The sequence below is a fragment of the Bufo bufo genome, chromosome 3, assembly GCF_905171765.1.
Source record: "Bufo bufo chromosome 3, aBufBuf1.1, whole genome shotgun sequence".
In the NCBI taxonomy this organism is placed as follows: domain Eukaryota; kingdom Metazoa; phylum Chordata; class Amphibia; order Anura; family Bufonidae; genus Bufo; species Bufo bufo.
Window position 1 is genome coordinate 26,087,248 of NC_053391.1, and position 26,351 is coordinate 26,113,598.

General features: G+C 41.3%; 1 protein-coding gene across 1 annotated transcript in view; it reads left to right on the forward strand.

The window, feature by feature from the left end:
- Positions 1–4,066: 4,066 nt before the first annotated feature.
- The window catches only part of LOC120993595 (zinc finger protein OZF-like), a gene marked incomplete at its 3' end in the record, with an annotated part of 44,091 nt that continues 21,806 nt past the window's right edge, over positions 4,067–26,351 (forward strand). The window contains exons 1-4 of the mRNA XM_040422070.1: positions 4,067–4,117; positions 8,718–8,739; positions 8,846–9,202; positions 15,902–16,192. Of these exons, the coding sequence (XP_040278004.1) occupies positions 4,067–4,117; positions 8,718–8,739; positions 8,846–9,202; positions 15,902–16,192 (721 nt within the window). The remainder of the gene's footprint in view (positions 4,118–8,717; positions 8,740–8,845; positions 9,203–15,901; positions 16,193–26,351) is intronic.

Below are 26,351 nucleotides of genomic sequence, written 5' to 3' on the forward strand. Positions count from 1 at the left end.
GGGCCTGGCGCTTTCCCTTGGTTTAACTCCCGAATGGCCTGCTGTATTTCTTCTAGGGTAATATCTTTTTCCAAAAGATCCCTATCCTGAGCATTTAACTGCGTGTACGTCACCTCCTGCATGTAGGTTTTCAGTTCTAGAGTCGTATAATGTGCCTCAGATCTATAAAGATCTTGATAAAACTCCTGGAATCTTTTTAGTATCGTAGGTAGTGTCTCTAAAACCATACCCTCTGCGCTCTGTATTCGAAGTATCGGTGGTGCCGCATTATTACCACGGACCACATGAGCTAATAGATTACCTGCCTGGTTACCAACTTCAAATCCTTGTTGCTTAAAGAGGACCTTTCACTACAATAAAAAAAATCTAAACTAAGCATACAGACATGGAGAGCGGCGCCCAGGGATCTCCCTGCACTTACTATTATCCCTGGGCGCCGCTCCGTTCTCCCGGTATAGGCTCCGGTATCTTCAGATTTTCGGCTCAACTGGGAGGAGCTTGCCGGCGTCTCCTTCTCCCAGGCTGTAGCGCTGGCCAATCGCAGCGCTCAGCTCATAGTCTGGTGATGTCTATGCGTTCCAGACGTCAGGCTGCAATTGACTGCAAAGGATTTGCAACCAAGTATTAAAAAGTGAAAGTTTGATTATTTGATTATTATTCTGTCCCATTACTTTTGGTTCCTTAACAAGTGGGAGGCACATATGCAAACTGTTGTAATTCCTACACCTTTCACCTGATTTGGATGTAAATACCCTCAAATTAAAGCTGACAGTCTGCAGTTAAAGCACATCTTGTCTGCTTCATGTCACATCCATTGTGGTGGTGTATAGAGCCAAAAATGTTAGAATTGTGTAGATGTCCCAATATTTATGGACCTGACTGTATATTATAACATTGTACAAGGAAGGCAATCCATTAGAATATGCATAAAGATAAAACGCAACCTTTAATAATTTTACTTTGAGGGTCCATTCACACGTCCGTAACTGTTTTGTGGACACCGGCAATGTGCATTCCGCAATTTGTGGACCGCACATCGCCGGCACTATAATAGAAAATGCCATTGCGGACAAGAATAGGACATGTTTTTTTTTTTTACGGAAACGGAAGCACAAATGCGGAAGTGCAGATCCGCAAATGCGAATGCGGACAGCACATTCCGGCCCACATGAATGGGTCTGCACCCGTTCCACAAAATTAGGACCCATGGATGAGGACCCATTTTGCGGACGTGTGAATGGAAAAGATATCCCTCAAAATGAAAATAAAAGAAATTATTAAAGTTAAAGGGGTTATGCACTTTGTTTTAACTGATGATCTATCCTCTGGATAGATCATCAGCATCTGATCGGCGGGGGTCCGACCCCCAGGACCCCCGCCGATCAGCTGTTTGAGAAGGCAGCGGTGCTCCAGCAGCGGCGCAGCCTTCTCACTGTTTACCGCTGGCCCAGTGACGTCACGACTAGGATTAACTAGCGTGGGTGGGGCTAAACTCCAAGTGAACAGAGCTTAGCCCCGCCCACGCTAGTTTGATACTAGTCGTGACGGCGCCGCTGCCTTCTCAAACAGCTGATCGGCGGGGGTCCCGGGTGTTGGACCCCCGTCGATCAGATGCTGAAGATCTATCCAGAGGATAGATCATCAGTTAAAACAAAGTGCAGAACCCCTTTAAGCAAAAAGCATAGATGTGATTGGCAATAACAAGTGCTCGGCGGCACCAAATCAGAAACCATATGTCCTACCTACCACAATCCGAGGGGGTTCTAGTGCACATCCATGAATCCCGGAGGGAAAGCAAAAAACATCTATTACTGGGCTAGATGATGATGTGGTATTGAAGGACAGGGTGGGCAAAGAACTGTCCCTGATATTGCCCAACAGGAGGGTGCTATTCTAGCCCTGATAGCCTAACCACAGACCACCCGCCCTGATAAGAGCGACCCCGTCCGGAACGTTACCCTATATAAAAAATGGCCCTAGTAAGCCCCTAGCCCTTAGGCCCCTGACTTCCAGGTGATCACTATATAGATCCATGTGTTTTTGACTCATTATAAAAGTATATTATAAGTATATTGCACCCCTCTGTGTATCACACATATCGATAGCACACCTATACTAGTGCTTAAAATGACTTTTGTGGCCCTATTAGCTAGCGTTTGGTGTCCCTAACAGCCTATCCCTGCACCACACAGCAACCTCTCCCTACACTGGCAAAACACTGAATGTAAAATCGCGGCCAGATCAGGTTTATTTATAAGGTAGGGGTATGTCCATGTGCTGAAATGTCTCAATGGTCTGTCCTGTACCACCTGATGGATATGTCATGGGTCAAATTTCTTCACAATGTAAAAGAATATGGCGGACGCAAATTTCTCCATATGTTCTCATGTTCGGCGAATCGCGAACACGCAAAGTTCGCCACAAAACGACAGCCGGGTGAACCGCAAGGCCATCTCTAAATCTGTCTCGTTCATTATTCATTACCATGTTAAAATCTCCCATACAGATCATTCTAGTGGATACTGGGCTACAAAACCTGCAGCTGCCTGCAGTACTGCAGTATTGGCCGGAGGTGGGTTATATATGTTAATTACTACATATGGGTTGCCATTTATATACGCAAATACAAATATATATTGTAATAAGTTGCTGCAATTCCCATCTAAGACAGCGATGAACTAGCAATGCAACCCCTCTTGAGTGTGAGTTCCCATATGCGTTTGCACACCACTGAATCCAGGGCTTCTTAAGTCTACCTCCCGTATCATTTGTTAGGTGCGTCTCTTGCAAACCAAGGATATGTGGGTTATGTTTATGAATATGGGAAAACACTGCTATCCTCTTTCTAGGGCCTCCCAAGCCTCTCACGTTCAAGGACATAACTTTCATGACGGCCATTTTTGTATGTGGAGAGCGTGGTAAGGAGTATTCCCCTCGGACACATTGATCAACATCTGTACCTCCGTCTCTTTCTGTCTAACCTACAATTTCCACTGTCTCCCTGAGAAACTATAGTGCCATATCCCAACAGAATAATAGAACAAAACCAGAAACGGATAGAACCATTTGTGAACATTCTGATTAAGCAGATCACCATTGTATTGCATGGCCTTAAGGTCGGGGACCTGCATAGTGTAAAAAGATGTTATACAAATGCAGGTAGCTGCTCATTGACCCGATACCTCATTTTGAACAATCAGCAGAAATAGTAAGCTAACAAAGGGTTATGCTTAAAAGGAAAATAAAAGGACCCTTGTGACTAAGCACCAATTATAACAACAACTGAACTGAGACAAGAGACATTATACGATACCAAAAGGTCTCATCATAAAGAAACAAGTAAGTATTGTGAGTCCTTTCCTTGGCAGCTTCTCTCGTCTCAGGAATATTGAAAACTGGAGGAGTTCAGGGATCCTTCATTTGGTCAGTGGGGGGACCTGCGTCCCGGTCTTCTGGATAGCCATTAGTCTACTTCCTTAGGATCTGTAAAGAAGATAGTCTTCTCGCCGTCCACAACTCGTAGCCGGGCAGTATACACCATGGAGTACTGTAGATTCATCTCCCGTAGACGCCTTTTCACAGATAAAAAGGTGGCTCTTCTTTTCTGAAGCTCTGCGGAGAAATCCGGGAAGAATGAGATGTTGGAATTCTCATATGTGATGCCATCTTTGTTTCTAGCTTGGCTGAGTATCAGATCTCTATGCCTCCAATTTAGCATGCGAGCCAGGAGAGGTCTCGGTGGTGCTCCTGGAGGCGGTGGTCTGGCGGGCACTCGGTGGGCCCTCTCCACCGCATAAGCTGCAGAAAAGGTGGCAACTGGGAACACCGTTTTAAGCCAATCTTCTATGAATGCTGCAGGGTCTTGACCTTCCGCCCTCTCCGGTAAGCCCAGTATTCTGACGTTATTCCGTCTGGATCTATTCTCCAGATCATAGCACTTCTGTTTCCATAGCTGTACAGAGCTCTCCACTTCTTGTAGTTTAGCGTGCATGGGACGGGTAATATCCTCTAGGGTAGACACCCGGTCTTCTGTTTGGCGCACTCGCTCCCTCAGGTGGTGAGCGTCATGCATCAGAAGGCCCAAATCCACCCTCACCTCCTCTATTTTCCCGGTAAGGTAAGCGGCCCGGAGTTGATCATGGACTTCTTTTGGGTTAAGGACGGGCACCTCCGGGCCAGCCGCTTCCGCCTGTATCGCTGCTTGTCCGCGGGTCACAGAGGCGCGTGGTGGCGCAGAGTTCGCGGCACAATGTTGTCCTTCTTGCCTGGTGAATTCTTTAAGCTGGTCCGCGGCCGATTGAGCTTTGCTGGGGCCCATAACACATCTGCGGGGTCGTCTCCGTCTTCTGCACACCGTCCACTCTATGTTTACTGCTGAATGTGGCTGAGGATGGAGAAGGATTTAGTTCGGGAGCCGGAGCAACGCTGAGATGCGTGCGTTCACATCAGCAGTTGACCACTCTCCCCCTCACCTACAATATTTGAGAGGGTCAGCTCAGCAGCAGGTACCCGCCCATCATTTTTCCAATGGTCAGCTACGCATCAGGCACTCGCCCATCATTTTTGCAATGCTCAGCAGCAGGCCCTCGCCCCTAATGTTTTAGAGGGTCAACAGCAGGACCTTGCTCCTAATGTTTTTGAGGGTCACCAGCAGGCCATCAATCATAATTTTTCAAGGGTGTGTATGATGCCCTCCTTTATGTGTAATAAAGGGTGTATTGGAGTGCCGATTCCTTGTAATTTTTGGCAGACCTTTCACAGTGCACAGGCTTTATGAGTGTAAGAGTCCCACTACCTGAACAATTGTACCACAATGTGAATGAGGTCCTCCTTTATGTGATATACAGGTTTCATCGGAGTGCCTCTTCCGTGTAATTTTTGGCAGCACTTGCACTTTATATACAAGTAAATATACAGGAAAGAATGTTTCCTAAAATTTTTTCCTCTAAAATAGATATTATCTTCAGTTTTGTGCGTATTTTTGTCAGTCTGTAAAAGTGGCGTACAACTCCAACAACATGGTTCCCAGCAACAACCTAGGAGTCCAAGATGCATCGAGACATCGTCCCCGTACCGTTCCCGATCCATTTCAGTGTTTTTTCTGTCACTTTCTGACCTTTTTCAATCGACCAGGCACCCTCCCCTTTTCCGAGCAAGGGGTGCCCGGTTGTGTCCCTTTGACTTTCATTATACTCGCGTACTCGGTCGAGCACACGAACATAGCTATGTGTTCGGCCCGAACACCCGAACACACTAATACTTTGGTACTCGATCATCACTAGTCTACGGAGATGATCTGAGAGCCCGGTGAGGACAGCTTGAGCTTGTATAATGGTGATGGCCACAAGTAAATTATAGAGCAGATAATGTGGAGATTGAAGTAATTGTATTATATAAAAAAATCTGATGTGATAAGAGATTTAACATTTCTGAGGGAGCAAACAGATAATATAGAAATGTCTGTAAATGTAGTCATTGCTACAAATTTAACCTTATAGAAAATAAAATTATATGGAGGATTATCTGTTCTATTTTGTCTTACTAAACTGAATCATTGACAACTGAAAAGTTTTAGCCTGACAACCTTAAAAGCAAGAAATATAACATTGTTAAAAAGAATTAATATTTTTTAAGTCATTTCTCCTCTAGGTGAGATCTGAAAAAAATAAGTATTTTTGAATGATGAATCTGTTTTACTGGGTATAATATGGAGTATTTAATATATGTGAATTATAGATGGTGAGTCATGTGGTTGTATGTCTGGATGGAATCTATCTCATCAGGATGTAAAATGCTCATTGTTTACACTGATTCTCATATGAAAAGGTCTTGGGGTATCCCTGGAATCTCTTACAGATGCTAAATAGGAGTGTGAACAAAAGGTCTCTACCCTGCAAATACAATGTGTAAATGAAGGACCATCTCAGGAGGCCAGAAAATGCTAAATAAGTTGATGAGGAGGCACCATTATTCTTCCATTGTATATGGTAATGAGGGGAGCCAGATCTGATGATGAAAGGTTTCATTGATTATGAAGGTGGGACTGGGAGTCTCCTGGAGGAAGAGGAGGAGCAGATAGCTATAGCCACCAAAGGAGTATAAAAGACCCAAGCATGGCCCAGAAAGCTGGAATTAAGACCTGCTGAGGAGAAGACACTGACTGGAGATCAAGTCCTGAGTGTGTGGAGAGTCCATGTTTGGTAAGTATCACTGAACTGACTGTAAATGGAAGGAATTATAAAATAGTATAATCTGTGCTGTGTATAAGGACAATGTGTCTCTGCTTGTAATGTCTCTTCTGTATGTCTCTTTGTATATCTCCATATAACTCCCATCATAACTGGACACTGATTTTCCACCATTTACAATACAATTTTATAAACTTTTTCTTGTATTTAATTTCTTGCACTGAACCTTAGAATCAGACCCAGTAAGAGAGAGGAAATTCTTACAATGGGAATTAGACAAGTATTAGACCTCCTGATGTAGCAGATGATTGTTGGGAAGGAAAAGTTCCTCATTTGCAATTAACTGCTTGCTAGTGGAGGAGACCGCTGCCATTATATGTAGTAATCTCCTCCAGAGTAAGAGGAATAGTGATTGTTAATGCCATCGCTCGTCCCCATACTGACTCATTGTTTGCCAGCAGCAGCACGATCTGCCGCCTGTAAATAATGATAAATCATGCTTAAAAATCATGATTGCCCGATGAACATTTGTTCTTTCATAAGGTTATTGTTGGCACTTTTGGGGCTGTATTACACAGCCAGGTTCCTATGATTGCTCCTTAACGATTATCTGGCCGACTTTTGGCCAGTGTAATACAGCCCTAAGTCTTTAGTGATGGCAGCAGTGACTGGTGGTTGTCTGCACAGTAGCGTGTAAGTAATTGTACACGCAGTGTCCATACATGTGATATTACATACCTGTAACTGTGCCGGGAACACGGACAATCACCGATCCTGACTGCCATCACTGGACAATACCAAAGCATCAGTATTAGGAGGAAAGAAGATTACTGACAGGGGGAATCTGTCCAGCACCTTTATAGATGTCTGTATATAGTAATATAATAAAAAGGTATCTATACAGAATTTAAGGTCTCTATATAGAACACACCTCAGCACAGAATACAGCAACTATTATCCCAAAGCCAATCAGTGCACATAATATTAAAAAAGATCATTAACAAACCAAAAAATTATTGTGTAAAGTTATTTTTTGCACTGACCAATTGAATAAATGAATTATTAAGAACCTGAGATACCAGAGGACAATTATATAAAATAGAGTTAAAACGTAAATTGTGAAAATGGAGGTTATTATTATTAATAATTCATTTACCTTTCATTACATTCCTGTCATTAGACCAATCTGATATAAAGTGTATAGAAACAATGTCTATCAGAAAGCAGATTCTAGTGATATTCCCATATAAAAAATATATTCCATATCCTCATTTCTCCACCTGTAGTAGTTGTCCCAATTGGGTCCACCTGCCAGTCTCTAGGGGCTTTTGGGATCCATGTGCCAATCTGTAAGTCCTCATCTCAGACAACGAGAAAATCATTAAGAATAGTGAAATATTACTTTACTATAAATCCATTACCAGATCCCTGTCATTATTTATATTGGCAGTCTGTGAGCATCCTCTGCACACTTCTGCCATCTCTCCATGAGCTCTCTTCTTGATGATGTATTTATAGTAAGGTAATATTTCATTAATCTCAATAATTTTGCTTTATTATTTCCCAGAGAAACCCTTAGGCTACTGCTCATGACAAGAGATGCAGATCCTGAATGTTTTTGACCCTCAAGGTGTTCTCTGGCCAATAACAGATAGGTCATCAATACTATGTCAGTGTAGTGTGTAGTGGTCATGCTGGCATAATGTTATTTACCTCCCATTCACTTTATTGGAACCCAACACAGTTACTGCACACTAGATGTAGACTTCTGTTTCAGTTCAATCCTCAGTTTTGTCTCCGGCATCACCGACTGCCAAAAACAGCTGATCATGGGGGTACCTGGTGTAGGAAAACCACAGATCTGAAATTGATGATCTATCCAAGGAAACATCATCAATATCTAAAGAGTGGAAACCCCTTTTACTTTCAATATGTGTATACTTTTCACTTTGCAATATAGTTTTGTGGTCAGTATCTATAGATTGGACCTCCAGTCACATTATTTTATCCACTGAACAAGACAGTCCTTCTACCGATTCATGTCTATTGACCATCCTTCAAAATCAGTACTGGGGTGATGAGATCTTAAATTCTCTGAATCGAAAATCAGAAGAAGGGAGCACTGGACCTAACTTCTAGGCAAGGACCATCTTGTTAAGTAAATATTCATGGACCTAGAATTCCAATCTATAGATATCAACCATAAGGGTAAATAAACTATATTACAAAGTAAAAAGTATATACATATTAAAATTAATGATTTGTACTTATTTATGCGTAAGCAAATCATTTTAAGGTGTGGTGGGGTCATGACCATGTAAAGAAAAACTGGCAAACATGTGCATTACATTTGCCATTTTTTTATCCTATTGCATATGGACTAGTATGGTATGTTGCCAGAGATGCTTTGTATTCCCAGTTCAGCTCTACAAGGAGACCTCTAATTGGAACTTTGTATCAGCAATTTAATTGGTGAAACAAAATCTGGTGACTGCCTTTTTAAATAATGCATTTGTCTATTTTTAACAGCAAGTCAGTATTTCTAATTTTGGTAGGTTTTCTATAAATGCTATTGACTTAATGTTACTGAGATATTTTTATTTGCACTTTTTATCAAAAAATAATCTATTATCTTATAAAATTATTTCATTTTTCAGATGAAGACTTGATAAAAGGCTCAGACAGACATCTACGTTTATCTCCTTCTTATGTATTAGAAGATAATCAATCACAGGTTTGCAATAATAGAACTGGACATAGACTGGGAGAGATGTTTGCAAGTTCTGAAACTCTATCTATATGCAAGAAAAATCACAAAGATGAAAGTCCATTTATAGATTCAGAATGTGATAAAACTATTCCAGAGAAAGCAAGACTTCCTGAACAGCAGAGAATTCACACAACAGAGAGTCAGTTTTCATGTCTGAAATGCGGGAAGTTGTTCAAACGTAAACAACATCTTGAGAAACATGAGAGAACTCACATAGTGGAGAAGCCATATCCATGCTCAGAATGTGAGAAATGTTTTACTAAAAAAGCACGTCTTGTTGAACATCTCAGAATTCACACAGGAGAGAAGCCATTTTCATGTTCAGAATGCGGGGATTGTTTTAGGCTGAAATCACATCTTGCTATACATCAGAGAACTCACACAGGGGAGAAGCCATTTTCATGTTCAGAATGTGGGGATTGTTTTAAGCTGAAATCATATCTTGCTAAACATCAGAGAACTCACACAGGAGAGAAGCCATTTTCATGTTCTGAATGTGAGAAATGTTTCACTGTGAAATCAAGTCTTGTGAACCATCAGAGGATTCACACAGGGGAAAAGCCATTTTCATGCCCTGAATGTGGCAAGAGTTTTACAGAGAAATCAACTCTTGAGAAACATCTCAGAATTCATACAGAAGTGAGGCCTCATTCATGTACAGAATGTTCAAAATGCTTTATCCGAAAATCAAGTCTTACGGAACATTTGAAAAGTCACACAGGAGAAAATCCATTGTCATGTCCTGAATGTGGGAAGTTTTTTATCAAGAAATCAAATCTTGAAACACATCAGAGAATTCACACAGGAGAGAAGCCATTTTCATGTCCTGAATGTGAGAAATGTTTCACTGAGAAATCAACTCTTGTGAAACATCAGAGAATTCATACAGGAGAAAAGCCTTTTTCGTGTCCTGCATGTAAGAAATGTTTCACTATGAAATCAAGTCTTGTGAACCATCAGAGGATTCACACAGGGGAAAAGCCATTTTCATGCACTGAATGTGGCAAGAGTTTTATAGAGAAATCAACTCTTGAGAGACATCTCAGAATTCACACCGAAGTGAAGTCTCATTCATGTACAGGAATGTTCAAAATACTTTAACCATAAATGAAGTCTTACGGGACATTTGAAAAGTCACAGAGGATAAAAGCCATTGTCATATCCTGAATGTAAAAAATATTTTAACTATAAAACGGGTCATGAGATACATTTGAGAATTCACACAGGGGAAAAACCATAGTTATGTTCAGAAGGTCGAGAATGTTTTAGACATAACTCAAATTTTGTAAAACATCTAAGATCATATCAGGGAGAATCTATAGGTGTGTAAGGTCTAGGGAAAGAAATAACATAATCCTCGAACTTGTGGCACTTTAGTGAGCTCACACACTCTTTGTTTGTTGGAAATCTGGCAGGTATGGAGCTCTATTGTAGGATCTACTGACTCAGGATGACTTCTAATACATAACTTAAATGTGTTCCACTACTGGAAAGCAACTCTTGGTTTTGGTTTGGAAATTCTGTCCTATTTACTTCTAGTTATGTGAAGTTATCCGCTATCCATTGGATAGGGGGAGAACTGTTAAATCAATGTGGTCTTACTGCTTTGCCTATTATAAGAAAAAGTACATTGTGTCCCATGGAGACCCTCAAAAGGAACAGAGTGTCTAGTGTCGGGCGTGCAAGCAGCTGGTGCATCCATTTCTATAAGATTTCTGAAAATAGCTCTGAGGCACTCATAAGCACTGTACTTGACTATCTACGGAACTCCCATATAAATGAATAGAGCAGCTATGTGCATTCCAGAAGGGCCGATCTGTTCATTTCAAGGGGCTCCAAGTAAGTTGCCCTCATTCTCGTGATCATTAGGGGTCCCAGGAGTAGGACCCCACTAATCTAGTAGTTTCCAAGTATCCTTTGGATATGGGATAACTCAACATACCCAGAATATCCTTTTAAATAGAGGATGTTGCAAAACCAGACATAACCAGCAGCTGCGTATTTAGAATTAGTGGCAATGTTTTATGGCAAATTAATATGAAAAGTGGTATTTTCCAGAGAAAAAGAACTATAAATTTCATTGGACATGTCCTCTCCTTATTCCATTGATGATTTTGTATTAATAAATTTTATTTCAAATAAAATAAATTGTATAGTTTTATTTAGAATGTGTTTTAATAATGTAATAGGCATTTCACAAAATAGATGGTGCTCAGTAAAAGAGTATGTGGAAAGGGGTTAGGTAAATCACCAGGGAAATCAGGGGAGGGAAGGGGAGAGCAAGGCATGGCAGCATTTTATAAACCCCAGAACAAGCGCAGATCTATTCATGCTACCTAATCCGAGAGTAGGCTTGGCTCCTGAATTTGGCTCACAATAAGTGATGGAAATAACTGACTAAATAACAGAAGTGTGAACTCAGCCTTAGGCCCTGATGCAAATGGACGTTGTGTGCCCGTGGCTGTATTGCGGCCCGCATACGGGGGGTCAGCAAAACACGGGCACGGCTCATGTGCACTCCGCATCAGAGATGTAGATTGGAAGCACGGATCGGAAACCCATGGAAGCACTACAGAGCACTAGAGAAGTTGTTCTATTTCTTTGCGGTGCGGACGGATCGTGCACCCATTCAAATTGAATGGGTCTCGATCCGCCCCAGCAGCCGCACGGACGTTGCCTGTGCATTGAGGACCGCAAATTGTGGTCCCCAATGCACAGAACGGACGCACAACGGCCGTGTGCATGAGGCCTTATAGGTCAATGTTAGAGTCAGCTCTAATTTATCGACGTGGACTTAACCGCGCAGAGGCCAAAGATTCAAGTAGTGGCCCGATGACAGTTGGGTGTCAGCAGTAAAGTTCTGTTCACATCACAGTTTATTTTTTCCATTCTTCTGATTCATCAGAAGAGCAGTCCAAAAAGTGGATCATGTATTTTGAGCATCTACCTTCAAACCTTCAGTATCTGGTCAGCATCTGATCAGTATTTGTAATGCAAAAACAGAAGTGAGCTCAAAACAGATGTAATATGTTATGGAGATATTTGCATGTCTTCTGTGTTTTTGACCTATTCCTGCTTTTCTCTTCCAAATTTTGATCAAATCCTGATGCAAAATACTGACCGTGTGATAGAGGCCTTATATACAGTGTTCATTTTAGGACATGGTCATATATCATAGTCATGTATCAAAATAATGCCATTGTGATACCTGACCCTGACCCTGACACCTAACTTTGACACCTGACTTTGACACCTGACTTTGACACCTGACTCACACTAATACTTTTTGGTACTCGATCATCACTAGTCTACATTCTCCGTACCGGAGATGATCTGAGAGCCCGGTGAGGACAGCTTGAGCTTGTATAATGGTGATGGTCACAAGTAAATTATAGAGCAGATAGTGTGGAAATTGAAGTAATTGTATTATATAAAAAAATCTGATGTGATAAGAGATTTAAAATTTATGAGGGAGCACACAGATAATATAAAATATGTCTGTAAATGTAGTCATTGCTACAAATTTAACCTTACAGAAAATAAAATTATATGGAGGATTAGCTGTTCTATTTTGCTATTTTGTCTTACTAAACTGAATCATTGACAACTGAAAAGTTTTAGCCTGACAACCTTAAAAGCAAGAAATATAACATTGTTAAAAATAATTAATATTTTTTAAGTCATTTCTCCTCTAGGTGAGATCTGAAAAAAATAAGTAATTTTGAATGATGAATCTGTTATACTGGATATAATATGGAGTATTCCATATATGTGAATTATAGATGGTGAGTCATGTGGTTGTATGTCTGGATGGTATCTATCTAATCAGGATGTAAAATGCTCATTGTTTACACTGATTCTCATATGAAAAGGTCTTGGGGTATCCCTCTTACAGATGCTAAATAAGAGTGTGAACAAAAGGTCTCTACCCTGCAAATACAATGTGTAAATGAAGGACCTTCTCAGGAGGCCAGAAAATGCTAAATAAGTTGATGAGGAGGCACCATTATTCTTCCATTGTATATGGTAATGAGGGGAGCCAGATCTGATGATGAAAGGTTTCATTGATTATGAAGGTGAGACTGGGCGTCTCCTAGGGTTAAGAGGAGGAGTAGAAAGTTATAGCCACCGAAGGAGTATAAAAGACCCAAGCATGGCCCAGAAAGCTGGAATTAACAAGGAAATTTACTTGGATCACTGACCTGCTGAGGAGAAGACACTGACTGGAGATCAAGTCCTGAGTGTGTGGAGGGTCCATGTCTGGTAAGTATCACTGAACTGACTGTAAGTGGAAGAAATTATAAGATATTGTAATCTGTGCTGTGTATAAGGACAATGTGTCTCTGCTTGTAATGTCTCTTCTGTATGTGTCTTTGTATATCTCCATATAACTCCCATCATAACTGGACACTTATTTTCCACCGTTTACAATACAATTTTATAAACTTCTTCTTGTATTTAATTTCTTGCACTGAACCTTAGAATCAGACCCAGTAAGAGAGAGGAAATTCTTACAATGGGAATTAGACAAGTATTAGACCTCCTGATGTAGCAGATGATTGTTGGGAAGGATAAGTTCCTTATTGGCAATTAACTGCTTGCTAGTGGAGGAGACCGCTGCTATTATATGTAGTAATCTCCTTCAGAGTATGAGGAGTAGTGATTGTTAATGCCTTCGCTCGTCCCAATACTGACTCGTTGTTTGCCAGCAGCAGCACGATCTGCCGCCTGTAAATAATGATAAAACATGCTTAAAAATCTTGATTGCCCGATGAACATTTGTTCTTTCATAAGGTTATTGGCGGCACTTTTAGTGCTGTATTACACAGCCAGGTCATAGCTAAAGAGTGTTCCTATGAATGCTCCTTAACGATTATATGGCCAAATATCAGCCAGTGTAATACAGCCCTAAGTCTTTAGTGATGGCAGCAGTGACTGATGATTGTCTGCACAGTAGTGTGTAAGTAATTGTACACGCAGTGTCCATACATGTGATATTACATACCTGTACCTGTGCCGGGAACACGGGCAATCACAGATCCTGACTGCCATCACTGGATCTCTCCAAAGCATCAGTATTAGGAGGAAAGAAGATTACTGACAGGGGTAATCTTTCCGGCACCATTATAGATATCTGTATATAGTAATATAATAAAAAGGTATCTATACAGAATAAAAGGTCTCTATATAGAACACACTCAGCACAGTATATAGCAACTATTATCCCAAACCCAATCAGTGCACATAATATTAAAAAAGATCATTAACAAACCAAAAAATTATTGTGTAAAGTTATTTTGTGCACTAACCAATTGAATAAATGAATTATTAAGAACCTAAAATACCGGAGGACAATTATATAAAATAGAGTTAAAACGTAAATTGTGAAAATGGAGGTGATTATTATTATTAATAATTAATTTACCTTTCGTTACATTCCTGGCATTAGACCAATCTGATATAAAGTGTATAGAAACAATGTCAATCAGAAAGCAGATTCTAGTGATATTCCCATATAAAAAATATATTCCATATCCTCATTTCTCCACCTGTAGTAGTTGTCCCAATTGGGTCCACGTGCCAGTCTCGAGGGGCTGTTGGGATCCATGTGCCAATCTGTAAGTCCTTATCTCAGACAATGAGGAAATCATTAAGAAGAGGGACATATTACTTTACTATAAATCCATTACCAGATCCCTGTCAACGTTTATAATGGCAGTCTAAGAGCCGCCGTCCTCTGCACACTTCTGCCATCTCTCCATGAGCTCTCTTCTTGATGATGTATTTATAGTAAGGTAATATTTCAGTAATCTCAATAATGTTGTTTTATTATTTCCCAGAGAAACCCTTAAGCTACTGTTCATGACAAAAGATGCAGATCCTGTATCTATAGCAATGTTTTTTGGCCCCTAAGGTGTTCTCTGGCCAATAACAGATAGTTATTCAGTACTAGGTCAGTGTAGTGTGTAGTAGTCATGCTGGCATACTGATATTTACCTCCCATTCACTTTATTGGAACCCAACACAGTTACTGCACACTAGATGGAGACTTCTGTTTCAGATCAATCCTCAGTTTTGTCTCCTGCATCACTGACTGCCAAGAACAGCTGATCATGAGGGTACCTGGTGTAGGAAAACCACAGATCTGAAATTGATGATCTATCCAAGGAAACATCATCAATATCTAAAGTGTGCAAACCGCATTTACTTTCAATATGTGTATACTTTTCACTTTGCAATATAGTTTTGTGGTCAGTATCTATAGATTGGACCTCCAGTCACATGATTCTATCCACTGAACAAGACGGTCCTTCTACCGATTCATGTCTATTGACCATCCTTCAAAATCAGTACTGGGGTGATGAGATCTTAAATTCTCCCAATCGAAAATCAGAAGAAGGGAGCAGTGGACATAACTTCTAGGCAAGCACCATCTTGCTAAGTGAATATTTATGGACCTAGAATTCCAATCTATAGATATCAACCATAAGGGTAAATAAACTATATTACAAAGTAAAAAGTATATACATATTAAAATTAATGATTTGTACTTATTTATGCGTAAGCAAATCATTTAAAGGCGTGGTGGGGTCATGACCATGTAAAGAAAAACTGGCAACCATGTGCATTACATTTGCCATTTTTTTTATCCTATTGCATATGGACTAGTATGGTATGTTGCCAGAGATGCTTTGTATTCCCAGTTCAGCTCTACAAGGAGACCCCTAATTGGAACTTTGTATCAGCAATTTAATTGGTGAAACAAAATCTGGTGACTGCCTTTTTAAATAATGCATTTGTCTATTTTTAACAGCAAGTCAGTATTTCTAATTTTGGTAGGTTTTCTATAAATGCTGTTGACTTAATGTTACTGAGATATTTTTATTTGCACTTTTTATCAAAAAATAATCTATTATCTTATAAAATGATTTTTTTTTTTCAGCTGAAGACTTGATAAAAGGCTCAGACAGACATTTACGTTTATCTCCTTCTTATGTATTAGAAGATAATCCATCTCAGGTTTGCAATAATAGAACTGGACATAGACTGGGAGAGATGTTTGCAAGTTCTGAAAATCTATCTATATGCAAGAAAAATCACAAAGATAAAAGTCCATTTATAGATTCAGAATGTGATAAAACTATTCCAGAGAAAGCAAGACTTCCTAAACAGCAGAGAATTCACACAACAGAGAGTCAGTTTTCATGTCTGAAATGCGGGAAGTTGTTCAAACGTAAACAACATCTTGAGAAACATGAGAGAACTCACACAGTGGAGAAGCCATATCCATGCTCAGAATGTGAGAAATGTTTTACTAAAAAAACACGTCTTGTTGAACATCTCAGAATTCACACAGGAGAGAAGCCATTTTCATGTTCAGAATGCGGGGATTGTTTTAAGCTGAAATCATATCTTGCTAAACATCAGAGAACTCACACAGGAGAGAAGCCATTTTCATGTTCTGAATGTGAGAAATGTTTCTCTGTGAAATCAAGTCTTGTGAACCATCAGAGGATTCACACAGGGGAAAAGCCATTTTCATGCCCTGAATGTGGCAAGAGTTTTTCAGAGAAATCAACTCTTGAGAAACATCTCAGAATTCATACAGAGGTGAAGCCTCATTCATGTACAAAATGTTCAAAATGCTTTAACCAGAAATCAAGTCTTGCAGAACATTTGAAAAGTCACACAGGAGAAAAGCCATTGTCATGTCCTGAATGTGGGAAGTTTTTTATCAAGAAATCAAATCTTGAAACACATCAGAGAATTCACACAGGAGAGAAGCCATTTTCATGTCCTGAATGTGAGAAATGTTTCACTGAGAAATCAACTCTTGTGAAACATCAGAGAATTCACACAGGGGAAAAGCCATTTTCATGCCCTGAATGTGGCAAGAGTTTTACAGAGAAATCAACTCTTGAAGGACATCTCAGAATTCATACAGAAGTGAAGCCTCATTCATGTACAGAATGTTCAAAATGCTTTAACCGGAAATCAAGTCTTACGGAACATTTGAAAAGTCACACAGGAGAAAAGCCATTGTCATGTCCTGAATGTGGGAAGTGTTTTATCAAGAAATCAAATCTTGAAACGCATCAGAGAATTCACACAGGAGAGAATCCATTTTCATGTCCTGAATGTGAGAAATGTTTCACTGTGAAATCAACTCTTGTCAAACATCAGAGAATTCACACAGGGGAAAAGCCTTTTTCATGTCCTGAATGTGAAAAATATTTTAACTATAAAACGGCTCTTGTGATACATTTGAGAATTCACACAGGGGAAAAACCATAAGTATGTTCAGAAGGTGGAGAATGTTTTAGACATAACTCAAATTTTGTAAAACATCTAAGATCATATCAGGGAAAATCTATAGGTGTGTAAAGTCTAGGGAAAGAAATAACATAATCCTCAAACTTGTGGCACTTTAGTGAGCTCACACATTCTTTGTTTGTTGGAAATCTGGCAGGTATGGAGCTCTATTGTAGGATCTGCTGACTCAGGATGACTTCTAATACATAACTTAAATATGTTCCACTACTGGAAAGCAACTCTTGGTTTTGGTTTGAAAATTCTGTCCTATTTACTTCTAGTTATGTGAAGTTATCCGCTATCCATTGGATAGGGGGAGAACTGTTAAATCAATGGGGTCTTACTGCTTTGCCTATTATAAGAAAAAGTACCTTGTGTCCCATGGAGACCCTCAAAAGGAACAGAGTGTCTAGTTGGGCGTGCAAGCAGCTGGTGCATCCATTTCTATAAGATTTCTGAAAATAGCTCTGAGGCACTCATAAGCACTGTACTTGCCCTCGTTCTCATAATCATTAGGGGTCCCAGGAGTAGGACCCCACCAATCTAGTAGTTTCCAAGTATCCTTTGTATATGGGATAACTCAACATACCCAGAATATCCTTTTAAATAGAGCAATGTTGCAAAACCAGACATAACCTTTTCAAATAAACAAATTCGACCAGATTAGTATTAAATGGGCAATATCACAACATTCTACTGTATTTGATTAAAGTATTTTAGAGGAGTTAGTGGCTTTCCTTAAGAACAGCAGCTGCGTATTTAGAATTACATAGAAACATAGAAACATAGAATGTGTCGGCAGATAAGAACCATTCGGCCCATCTAAACTAAGGAGCATATGGGTGAGCCCTATAAAACCTTTAGAGCTCACCCTGACTGCTATGCCCATGCAAAGGTCTTTATGGTAGACGTACCTAATACTGTGTGACACCTGAAAACCCTATAATAGTGAGGGGACACGACCACCGGCTCCCTGCACTTAATACGGACGGAGTCAGGGTCACCTAGAATCAAGCCAGCAAGGAAACACAAATAAAGGAAAAGGACTTATCTGAGGAATCAGTAGTAGCAGCCTCCAGCAGTGAACATTTCATCCAGGAAGTAGTATAAACCGCAAAGTGAGGCAGTATGGGAGGGAATATAAAGGGAGACAATTAGTGTAAATAGGTGACAGTTGGGAGAAGGAAAGGAGATGACAAAGTGAAACTCAAACAAAGAACGTCATGCAAGAGGTAGAGAAGAACATCTAACAGACCTTCTCACAGAACTGGCGGTGACAGTACTGCTCCCTCTACAGGTGGACTCCGGACACTCTGAGCCCACCTTCTCAGGATGAGACCTATGGAAAGCCCTGATTAGACGAGTGGCCATAATGTCTGCCACTGGGACCCACATCCTCTCCTCAGGACCATAACCCTCCCAATGAACGAGGTACTGGAGAGAACCGCGGATAATGCGATAATCCACAATCCAAGAGACCTTAAATTCAAGATTACCATCAACAACAATCGGAGGAGGAGGCAAAGAGGAGGGTACAGTGGGTTGGACATAAGGTTTTAATAGGGACCTGTGAAAAACATTATGGTTCTTCCAAGTCTGAGGAAGATCAAGACGGAAGGCAACGGGATTGATGACGGACAAGATCTTGTAAGGCCCAATAAACTTAGGACCCAACTTCCAGGAGGGAACCTTCAGTTTGATATTCTTTGTAGACAACTACACCAAATCACCCACATTCAGGTCCGGACCAGGCACACGTCTCTTATCCGCCACACGCTTATATCTCTCACTCATCCTCTTCAGATTACCCTGAATCTTTTTCCAAATAAATGACAAAGACGAGGAAAATCTCTCCTCATCAGGTAAACCAGAATACCCCTCTCCAGAAAATGTCCCAAACTGCTGATGAATCCCATATGCACTAAAAAATGGTGACTTATCAGAGGACTCCTGGCGACGGTTATTTAAAGCAAACTTAGCAAGGGACAAAAAAGAACACCAATCCTCCTGATTCTCCGCCACAAAACAGCGCAGATATGTCTCCAGATTCTGATTGACGCGCTCGGTCTGACCATTCGACTGCGGTTTAAAAGCAGAAGAGAACGACAACCGAACCCCCAAGCGAGAACAGAAGGCCTTCCAGAATCTGGAAAAAAATTGCGTGCCCCTATCAGAAATGATGTCTCAAGGAATGCCATGCATTGGGTAACCCAGGAAAGTAACCCAGGAAAGGGAATGAAATGCACCATTTTGCTAAAACGGTCCACTACTACCAGAATCACAGTCTTCCCGAAGAATGAGGCAGGTCCGTAATGAAGTCCATGGACAGATGCGTCCAAGGACGTGAAGGAATGAGGTAGGAGTTAACCCGATGGCCGTGAATGAGGGACCTTGGCACGAGCACAGGTCTCGCAGGCTGTCACAAAACCCTCAACCGTCTTACGAAGAGCCGGCCACTAGAATCTCCGAGCAATGAGATCCACTGTGGCTCTACTCCCCGGGTGCCCAGCAAGGACAGTATCGTGGTGCTCCTTAAAAACCTTGTGTCGTAAAGCAAGAGGCACAAACAACCTCCCAGGGGGACAAAGATCAGGAGCCTCTGCCTGGGCTGCATGAACCTATGCCTCCAAATCAGGTTAAAGAGCAGAGACGACCAACCCTTCAGCCAAAATGGGGCCCGGGTCTTCAAAGACCCCCCCTCCCGGAAAACAACATGACAGGGCATCGGCCTTCACATTTTTAACCCCAGGGCGGAAGGTAACAACAAAATTAAACCTAGAAAAGAACCAAGACCATCTGGCCTGTCTCGGGTTCAGATGCTTGGCCGATTCCAAGTAGACCAGATTCTTATGGTCTGTAAACAAGGTAATAGGGTGTCTGGCACCCTCTAGCCAATGGCGCCATTCCTCAAAAGCTAATTTGATGGTCAACAACTCCCTATCTCCCACATCGTAATTTCTCTCTGCAGAGGAGAGTTTCCTTAAGAAAATGGCACACGGTCGCCATTTGGCAGGAGAGGGACCCTGAGATAAGACCGCACCCACACCCACCTCAGAAGCGTCCACCTCAACAATAAAAGGTAGAGAGACATCAGGTTGTACCAAAATGGGAGCGGAAGCAAAACTCGCTTTGATACTAGAAAAGGCTTTAAGCACATCTACCGACCACGAAGAAAAATCTACCCCCTTTTTAGTCATATCAGTGAGTGGCTTAACAACAGAGGAATAATTCAAAATGAACTTTCTGTAATAATTGACAAAACCCAAAAACCGCATCAGCGCCTTCTGATTCTCAGGAAGCTCCCAATCAAGCACAGCGCTGACCTTCTCAGGGTCCATGCGAAAACCAGAAGCGGAGTGAAGAAAACCAAGAAATTCAATCTCCGGAACCGCAAACACACTTTTTTCCAGTTTAGCGTACAATTTATTCTCTTGCAATCAGCAAGACCTGACGTAGGTGGTCTCGATGAGTCTTGAAATCAGGAGAAAAAATCAAAATGTCATCTAGATACACCAGTACAAATTTCCCCATTACATGATAAAAAATGCTGTTCACAAAATGTTGGAAGACGGCCGGAGCATTCATCAAACCAAAGGGCATAACCAAATTCTCGAAATGACCCTCAGGGGTATTGAAGGCCGTCTTCCATTCATCCCCTTTCCTGACCCTGACTAGGTTGTATGCCCCTCTTAAATCCAACTTAGAAAAAACCTTAGCCCCAACAATCTGGTTAAACAGGTCCGGAATCAGAGGAAGCGGATATGGGTCACAAATCGTGATACGGTTCAGCTCCCTGAAATCCAGACAAGGTCTTAAAGAACCATCTTTTTTCTTAACAAAAAATAAAACAGCGGCAACAGGTGACACAACAGCATTCAAACAACACACATGCTATTACCACAGAATTTCTATATTACAGGCATTAAACAGTTAGTGTCAGATTATGTGGGAAGGTGTATCACATGTTTGAGGAGCAACCCAAACACCAATGTAACCAGATTGATTAAAGCCCTAAGTGAAATTGAGGAAAAAGTTGCTTGTAAGTCTCCTTGTCTTCCACAGGAACCAACTCACCCATTCCAAGTGGGAGATATCGTGCTGATAAAGAAATTAAAGAAAGGAAAATTCGCAGGAAACTTCATCTTCTGACCACCGACTACAGTGGTAGCCGCGACCCGCACAGCAGTACTCATGGAAGAAGCACCTACTTGGATCCACGCCACCAGAGTGAAACTGGTAAAGGAGGCACCCCAAAAGGAGGTAATAACGGGAAAAGACAGTCCTGACCTCGAAAAAGGACAAAGTGAGGTACTAACGGGAGCAGACAGCTCTGACCTCCACCAGGATGCACTCCCTCAATTCTGGAAGATGGCACAGACGATCCACTTGGACTGTGTGATTACTGATGATCCTAATGACTCTGCCGGAGGATAATAAAGCTGAAGTTGCTATAACTCAGAAAGGTGGAATCACTACCTTCTGGTACAATTCCTCCAGTACTCACGTTGCAACTTACTCCTTCTGTTTATGCAACATAATAAAGTGCAGTCCTTCCACGAGATGCGGCAACCCCTATAAGAATGGACAGGCTTATATCTGTATTACTGACCCTTATTGGGGTAATAGATGCGTATATTGGGGGTCAGTAGGATGGAATACAGGAGAAGACTGGGGGTATAAACCACAGAATGCCCTTAATCGAAAGGATAAGAATGGTAAATCCTTGATTAGTAGAATGACAATTATCAACGGAGGGGACTGTCACATAGATGTTAGCCTATATCCTACAGGGTGGGCATGCCCTAAGATGGTGTCTGAGATGAAAATAATTATAAACACAGAAAACCCGAACAAAGGTGATGAAGGAGATTACGTGCTGGGATGGTACTTTCACGACATGGGGGGGGGGGGGTTCAGAGATTTCAATGATCACCAAACACTTTGAAATAAGAGATATGTGTCAATCCTCAGAATGGACATACCCTCAGAAACAAACATACCCTCTAAAAAGCCATATACAGTCCCTAGGAAACATACTGGCTATTTCTGACCCTACCTATGAGGATACCCTGGCAGCAGAAACTGGGTTTCTCTGATGGCAACCTATGGTTAGAATGGATGAAGTACAGTGCAGCTTCAGTAAATAAAATTAATTGTTATATACAGTATGTGGGACCGCTAAACCTCACCTAGGTACTGTGCCCTTAGTGTTGAGGAATGTTTTTTGCAATTTTTCTCAAATTCATCTAGTAACCAGTCTGCATGAGAAGAATGGAAGAAGAAATACCCACTCCTCATAATAACTCCCCGCCCTGGTGCAGGCATACATATCTATCCTGGTAACTATACCTGCCACAGAGGGGGAGATCAAGGAAGATCCCTGGGTAATTTCACTGAAGGATACTGTGCAACTTACAGTGAAACAGATACCTCCCTCACACAGAATCAAGTATACTCGATTGGATGGAAAGATAAGATCTAGACTAGAGAATTCCTGGAAAGGTGAATTTGCTCTTGCTAAAACCATAATAAATATACACATATTTAGTGAAAAATAGACCCCTAGTGTAGGAAGAGTGACAAGGACCAAAATATCACTCCCCATGGGTAGTTTTGATCCTTATGTGTATATAGACGCAATAGGCGTCCCAAGAGGGGTCCCTGATGAATTGAAAGCCAGAGGTCAGGTGGCAGCAGGATTTGAATCCATAATTCCCCACATAACAATCAACAAAAATGTAGACTGAATCAACTATATTTACTATAATCAACAAAGGTTTGTAATGGATGCGTTACAGGGTGTAGCAGAACAGTTACAGGCAGATTCCATTATGACATTTCAAAACCGCATGGTACTCGATATGATACTTGCAGAAAGAGGTGGTGTCTGTAAGGTATTGACAGACCCCTCATCATGCTGCATGTTCATACCCAACAACACCGGCCCTAATGGTAAGGTCACACTGGCAATAAAGAAACTCGAGGATTTATCAATCGAGCTCAAAAGAAACTCAGGTATCGATAACCCTTGGGATCAGTATTTTGGCAGGTTCACTAACTGGAAACAGGCACTTGTACAGTTGGGAATCATTATCCTGATAATTATTATAGTAATAGCAATAGTTGCAACATGTATCATACCATGTGTATGGAAACTGATAATGAAAGGAGTATCAAATATGTCATTTTATGAGACTCTGCTGCCCAATCCTGAAGACAACTCACATGAAGGATATAGAAAATATCTGGTGGTATACAGGGAAAAGGGCAAGGGTAAGAACCATATTATCTAAGAAATTTGGTTCTAAGAGGGGATTCACCTTCCCCCGCTGTGAGTTTATTTTTGCTTATCTGTCCCAAACGTTCTTGTCTTATTCAGGGTCATTCGGCACAACTGCGTACATTCTTATATGTGAGTGATTAAAACCTATTATTTTTCCTTACTGCACGTCCACATACCATAAATGGATGTTCCGGTAGTATCTGTATGAGCACCAATGTTTATCTTTATGATTGGTTTAACGCTGTTGTTATGCAAACTTTTCTACTGCCTATATAAGGCCAAGCGATAGCATAAGAAAGTTAGAGTGTTTCTCAGTGATACCTGTGTGTGTGTCATGTTATTGCCAACTGAGAAACATTTCTCCTGACGTCAGTGTCTCAAACCAAGGTTGTCGTAGAGGTCTAGAAAGGTCCAAATCCTTTCAGCACCCCTTCTGATGCACCACATGCGGTTGCCCATCTGGCTCTAGAAACAGCCCTGCTGTTAAGGCATAATTTTTGTACGATTGGTTCCCCAGCAATCTTTTTTTCTTTTATGTATTTATCCCATAACACTATGTTCCAACACCGTCAGCCCCCAATAAGGGGCAATTTTTTGGAATCTGAAAAAACATAACATGTGCCAGCATTGTTTGTTAATAGAGATGAGCGAATCGAAGCTGATGAATTCTAATTCAATCCGAATTTCAGGAAAAATTTGATTCGCACCGAATGCAAATTTCCTCACGCTCCATGGTAACGAATTGCATTTTTTCCTAAAATGGAGGATAAAATGGCGTCTACACGTGTGAGGACATGGGAAAAGGAACTCTGGAAAGGCGGGATGACCTTTAATGCCATGCATGCAGCCAATCAGCTGCCAGCCAGCCCTGTGATGTCACAGCCCTATAAATAGCTGTGGCCAAAAATATATTCTGCGTTTAGAGCTGCAGTTATCTGTTCAAAAGCCTTTAGTGTCGTTTATCAGTAGAAAAATAAATTTAAGTTCGCCATTCGTTGCTGCGCTTATATGTTGAAAAACTTTTAGTGACGTATATCAGTATAAAAAGAAATATACATTCTCATTCACTGCTGCAGCACTTCTATGTTGAAAAAGTGTTCAGCGCTGCAGTAATATTTGTGGTAAAACTTTTAGTTATGTATTTCGGTAGAAAATCAAAATTAATTCAGAGTTCCGCGCTGCTGTAATATTTGTGATAAAACCTTTAGTGACGTATTTCGGTAGAAAACAAAAACATTATTCTGTGTTTAGGGCTGCAGTTATACGTGATAAAGCATTTAGTTGCGTATTTCAGTAGAAAACAATACATTTATTCTTATTAAAATTTATCCTTATTAAGGAATGTTGCACGGGTTCACAGAAGCAGCGGCGGTAGCAGTCAGTCAGTGCGGAGTGTTGGGGGTAAAATCACCTACTCGGCGGTGTGACAGTTTTTGTTAAGATGCCTGAGGAGGTAAACATGGCAATATGTAGAATATGTGGGCAGAAGGTAAAGTGTGGCCAGGGTGCCAATGTAGGCACCACAGCCCTGCACCAACATATGCAGCGTCACCATAAAGTGGCCTGGGAGAACCGTGGATCTGATGTTGTGGTCCAACCTGCCCCAGCAACCTTTTCAGGCAGTCAAGGCTTCACCACCTCAGCCGAAGGGAGCTGTCTGTCATTCCCATTGTCTGCTGGTCCTGATGCTCCTGCTCCTCCTACTCCTTTTCAGTCATTCCATTAGCAATCGATCACCGAAGCAATTGCCAAAAGACAAAAGTATGTGTGCATGCATCCAACGGCACAGAAGCTGAACGTGCTCCTGTCCAAGTTGCTGGTGTTGCAGTCCCTCCCTTAATAAGTGGTGGACTCTGCACCTTTCAGAGATCTGATAGCTTGTGCCGAGCCGAGGTGGAGATTCCCAAGCCTTTAGTGTTATATTTTGGTAGAAAAACAAAATATTTTCAGCATTATTAGTAGCTGTAATACTTGTGGTAAAATCTTTAGTGACATATTTCGGTTGAAAAGCAAAATATATTCAGCGTTCTGTGTATCAGTACTATTTGTGGTAAAATCTTTAGTGATGTATTTTGGTAGAAAATGAAAAATGTATTCTGTGTTCAGCGCCGCAGTTATATGTGGTAAAGTCTTTAGTGCCATTTTTTTATAAAAAATGAAAAATGTATTCAGCGTGAATGATATCATTCCAGTGCTTTATGTCCTGGAACAGATACTGGTAAATCTGGCTGGTCACGGGACTGGAGCGCCTAGATATTACCGCCAGATGAGCCCTGTGGGGGCTGAACTGGAAGAGGAGGAGGGGGATGAGGCGGACATTTGAGCACAGGCAATGTGTAGTGAAATTGGTGGTTTTTATACTCAGGTGACAGGAGAGGAGGACCAGGGGCAGCTAGAGGAGGTAAAGGGCGATGAGGAAGATGAGACAGAGAACCCAGACACACCGTGGCAGTATGCAGTGGAGATGGAGGCAGGGAGTCCCTCAGGGTCACTTGCACAAATGGCCCGCGGCATGCTCACTTACTTGTGTAGTGACAGCAGAATTTTTACCATTTGGCAGAGGTATGACCTTGTTGGAGCCTTGCTATGGGTCCAAACTAGGGGCCTTTTTTAAACCCACTGAGAGGGAGGACAAACTAACCTACTAAAGAGACATCCTATGTAGTCAGTTGGCCTCTGTCTATCTGCGCCAGGTCTGACCGGGGGGCCTTCTGTGGTCACATTTCTCTGGCATGGCTGCAGAGTGGGGGGAAGGAGCAGTTCCAGCTCTATCAGCAGCAACTTGAGTCTAGAGACG